The following is a 4,962-nucleotide window of genomic DNA, read 5'->3' on the forward strand; positions in this document are numbered from 1 at the left end:
ATTCAGAAACGTTCTATTCGGTGTTTTTATTTAGCACATACGTTCTTCCTGTGAAAAAGGCCTGTGATGTATGAATCAACTTGGACTTTATGGAAATTTCCAGTATCTTGTGGGCTGTGCAAGTAACAGGTGAGTGGACGACCGTGAATAAACTGTTTAAGTCGGAGCTCACAACAATTGCCTGTGAAAAGATAATAATAAAAAAAGATGATATATATTTACCACAGCTGTCAAGCTATAATCGCAAAACTTTACGACAAGAGTTGCCCTGTTTATAACCTAGTTACTGCACGGAGAATTACAATTTGCGTTGCGCGAGGAAAAAAACTTTTAAAAGTATCAATAATAATAACAGAATGGAGCCCGAAACAATATATATCAATCCTCAAAAAAGTCAAGCCCCACTCCCATATTTTTTTAATTCGCTCTCTATTAACTATTATTGGGCTTTTGTAAGTTGGGCAAAATAGTTGTTAAAAACAGGTTGGAAATGGCAGGAAACACCAGGCGAGATTTATTAATAAAGGATCGGGGGTTACAGGAGAGAGAGAGAGAGAGAGAGAGAGAGAGAGAGGTGCACAGGGAGGAGGGGGGAGACCTGTTACTGCTTTGCCAACTGCGCGCTTTCACTGCGCAAAAGCGCACAGAAATGTTATCTGCTTGAATCAAGATAGCATTCTCTTGATTCTTTTTCTTATCAAAGCTTTTTTTTCGAGACAAAATGTCAAAATTTTACTCTCTTAGCATGTCTTTAGTATTTACGAAGTTTATCAGAATCCTCTTTTGACATAAGAGGACTCTGCGTCTCCATGCGCCTTTCCTTACAACTCACCGTTCCTAACATTTAACGCCATTTAAATGTTTTGAGAGGATGTGGACGCTACCGAGGACCCGGTTCGCTCACTGTAACGGCTCGTCGAGCAGCGACGAGAAAGAAATCGCCGTGAACATCGGCGGCGTGCGGCTGGTGCTGTGCGGAGACATTCTGAACCGCTATCCGGACAGCAGGCTCGCCGAACTAGTGAACTGCTCAACTCGGAGTTTTGATGTCATTTCCTCGCTCTGCGATGATTATGACCCTGGAAAACGAGAATTCTACTTCGACAGAGACCCCGACTCGTTTAAATGCATCGTGGAAGTGTACTACTTTGGAGAGATCCATATGAAGCGCGGGATCTGCCCTATTTGTTTTATCAAAGAGATGGAGTTTTGGAAGATCGACTTGAGCTATTTGGACGAATGTTGCAAGAGTGACTTGAATGAGAAGGAGGAAGAGTTGGCAGAGATTGCAGACAAGGTGAAACTGATCCTGGATGATCTGAACTGTGACCCTAACGTGAGCCGCACTGAAAGGTGGCAGAAGTTCCTCTGGAAGCTCATGGAGAAACCAGAGTCCTCGCTCCCCGCACGCGTAATTGCAGTCGTGTCCTTCCTTTTCATCCTAGTGTCATCTCTGGTGATGTGTCTCGGGACCATACCGGACCTCCAGGTGGAGGATTCCGAGGGGAACCGCGTTGAGCACCCGACCCTGGATGCTATCGAGACGGCGTGCATCGGCTGGTTCACTGTAGAATACGTGCTGCGCCTCTCATCATCCCCAAACAAGGTGCGCTTCGCGCTCTCTTTCATGAACATGATAGACTTCTTGGCCATCCTGCCATTCTACGTGGTGCTGGTTCTCACGTACCTCGGCACGGCCATGATGGAGCTGGTTAACGTGCAGCAGGCGGTGCAGGCGCTCCGCATCATGCGCATTGCGCGCATCTTCAAGCTAGCGCGACATTCTTCTGGCCTGCAGACGCTCACGTACGCGCTCAAGCGGAGCTTCAAGGAGCTGGGGCTGCTCCTCATGTACATGGGAGTGGGCATCTTTGTGTTCTCCGCGCTCGGGTACACCATGGAGCAGAGCCACCCGGAGACGCTGTTCAGAAGCATCCCCCAGTCCTTCTGGTGGGCCATCATCACCATGACCACCGTCGGCTATGGGGACATTTACCCAAAAACCACCCTAGGCCGGTGCAACGCGGCCATCAGCTTCCTGTGCGGGGTGATCGCCATAGCGCTGCCCATCCACCCCATCATCAACAATTTCGTAATCTATTACAACAAGCAGAAGGTGCTAGAAACCGCCGCCAAGCACGAGCTGGAACTCATGGAGCTGCGCGCGCACGAGCTCGAGGTGAGAAGCTCCTCGCGCCGGTCTGACGCGCCCGGGAACGCGTGGGAAGGTGCCATGCGCGCGTCGCGTAGCGATACATACATCGCGCTCCTTTCGGGAACGCACAGAACTGAGCCCGCAAAGAAGAAGAAAAGCCTGACTTAGGCCACAAGTTAAATAAACTTTCAAAGCAATTTACGTTTCACGAGAGCTTGTTTGATTTTGGTCATTGTGCGCTATGAACTGCTGTGCTGCAGTGTGACCGTCAAGCTGCTTGTGGTGTTTTCACTGGACATCAAGAGTCAGTTCCTCTTCAAAAGTGTTATTTTGTCTTTATTAAATAAAGTGCATGTCAAACTTCGCGAGTATGTGTTTTAGATAACCAAAATATATACATGTAGCTACAAATACACATGTACAATGAGCTACAGGTGTGAAATCAGTATCACCCACGACCACCATCCTCCCGAGGTGACTGTAGAAGTTGTAAGTGTAAAAATAAGAAGGAATTACATGACAGAAACCAAATTTGAGGTAAGAAAGTATAATTTCATTTTTTTTACATGTTAATGGATGGTATATGATTACACTGATATTGTGAATTGCAGTTGTCAAAACTGGGATGAGGTATAGCATAACAATTTATTAGCAAAATGAAATTGTATTTATTTATTCATGTATTCATTTTTTTAGTATTACTGTTACCACTCTTCCCAGTAGTGGGTTAGAATTTAAGAACATCATCTTTGAACTTGACATTCACTTTTGAAATATATATTTCCTCAAATGCAGATTTTATTGGTTGCTAGGAAGCAACTCTGTCTGATGACAAACACAAACCATCTGTCTGTTTTTATAATATGGGTGTTTTTTTTTCATTCTCAGTATTATAATGTAGACATGAGAGAGATATTGTCAGAAATTCTTTTCTGGAAGGAAGAGTGTGCAGCTCAGGTGTTGGTGGAACTACAGGTGAGTCTTGCCTTTTAAGCAGTGAATCTTCAAATTAAATAATTTACACTGTCCTCAACTTTCTCGTTCTCTCTATTCCTCTCTATATCTGTCTCCTAACCTCTACACAGTGATCAGATATCAAGTGGCCAGTGCTAAATAAATACAGTTGTAAATTTGGTCCAAAACAAATTGTGATTACTTGCAGCGTTTTTGCAGGTACTCAGAAATGCATGCAACCACAATGTATAATAACTGTATTTAATCTTGCATTATAGTTGTGTTCACAAGTGGACTATTTGTTCAGGTTTGCTTAAAAGCACACTGCTCCTGTGTAAGTGGTAAGCACAACAGGTGTTCGAAAAGTGAGCTGATTTTCTGAAATGTTGCTTTTTCACCATTTTGCTTTACATCTTGAGAGAGTTTACTCTCATCCTTATGTTGCTGTTTCCTGATGTCCAATTCCTGACTCAACATTTCAGCACAGAGATAAAAACAAATGAGTCACGGAATCCACCCAAACATGCCGGAATTCAGCGAAGGGCCACTGGAGGCTAAGAATAGGACCCCCAGCATGATGTGGGCTGGTGTCAGTCAAGAAAACCGATACTGAGTGTTTATGGAGGGAATGTGTGTCTGGTTGTTATATAGAGAAGCATCTGAACATGTCTGCACGGCAGGGGGTTCTCACATACACCCTCGAATTGCTCCATCAAGATGGCTGCCCTGGCACATACAAGCGTGATGAGAACTGACATGGTTTAGATTCGCAGCGCGAGGAGTATGGGTGTGCTTCTATGTGGGTTTGTGTGAATAGTTGAAAGGTTTCTTTTGGGGTGTACATTTATGTTGTTCTCTGCAATGTGTACTTCTTTTGTATAACAGTTGTAGTGTTTCTGAAAGTTTATCTTGAATAATTGTAATTTTATTTCTGTACATGTACAGGTTTGAGGTTTTAATTCTTGCACAGTGAGTTGAGCCCACCTGTGCTGTTCTCTATGGCTCCCATCAACATCAGTAAGGTTAGAGAACATCTGCCAATTAACAGGATCTAAACAAAGCTCAGCCATGATTCCACCAAATTTTGGAACTGTTGTGATGTTCTGATTGAGAATAAGAATGTTTACCTAAGTCTGTTCCATAAACTGTTCCATAAACCCAGGTATTTCAGAAAATATAAAAAAGTTTTATTGACATTTATAGAAATCATTAGCTGTAGATGATAAAGGTAATAAAAGGTCTGATCAGAAAATGGCAATATCAGATAAGTGTATGAATTAACAATGACTGATTTAGTAATTTATAATCTAACGGCCATAAACAGGATTTTGTACATTTTTATAACTTTTCCTATAAATATTTACATTTATAATGCTAACACTCTCTATACAATTTATATTTTTTATCTATTTGTTTTATTTTATTTATAAAAACTTGACCCTCTAACACGAGCAGCTATTCTATTTATTTATTTATTTTTTTGTTATAAAAAATAATGTACACAGACATTTTGAGGGAAAGTGGAAAAAAGGGAACTTATATTTATTTGTTTTATACAAAACGTTATAAATATGTTAACACAACTCTGACTGACTTACCAATTTATTTTAATTCCTTCACACTCACACAATTGTTTCATTTTTCAAAAAATCAGTCAACAATGTTATAGTTACACTTGCTGTACCACACACACACACACACACATGTCTGGTCAGCTATCCTTGTGGGGACTCTCCATAGGCGTAATGGTTTTTATACTGTACAGACCGTATTTTCTATCACCCTACACCAACCCTACCCCTAAACCTAACTCTCACAGGAAACTTTCTGCATTTTTAGATTTTCAGGAAACT

At 41.9% G+C, this 4,962-nt stretch overlaps 1 protein-coding gene across 1 annotated transcript; it reads left to right on the forward strand.

Moving 5' to 3' along the window:
- Positions 1-625: 625 nt before the first annotated feature.
- Positions 626-4,634, forward strand: LOC127970572 (potassium voltage-gated channel subfamily F member 1-like). Its single transcript, XM_052573194.1, has one exon. It carries the CDS (start codon positions 872-874, stop codon positions 2,321-2,323), a length of 1,452 nt encoding a protein of 483 aa, XP_052429154.1. The 5' UTR covers positions 626-871; the 3' UTR covers positions 2,324-4,634.
- Positions 4,635-4,962: the final 328 nt, after the last annotated feature.

The sequence above is a fragment of the Carassius gibelio genome, chromosome B13, assembly GCF_023724105.1.
Source record: "Carassius gibelio isolate Cgi1373 ecotype wild population from Czech Republic chromosome B13, carGib1.2-hapl.c, whole genome shotgun sequence".
Lineage (NCBI taxonomy): Eukaryota > Metazoa > Chordata > Actinopteri > Cypriniformes > Cyprinidae > Carassius > Carassius gibelio.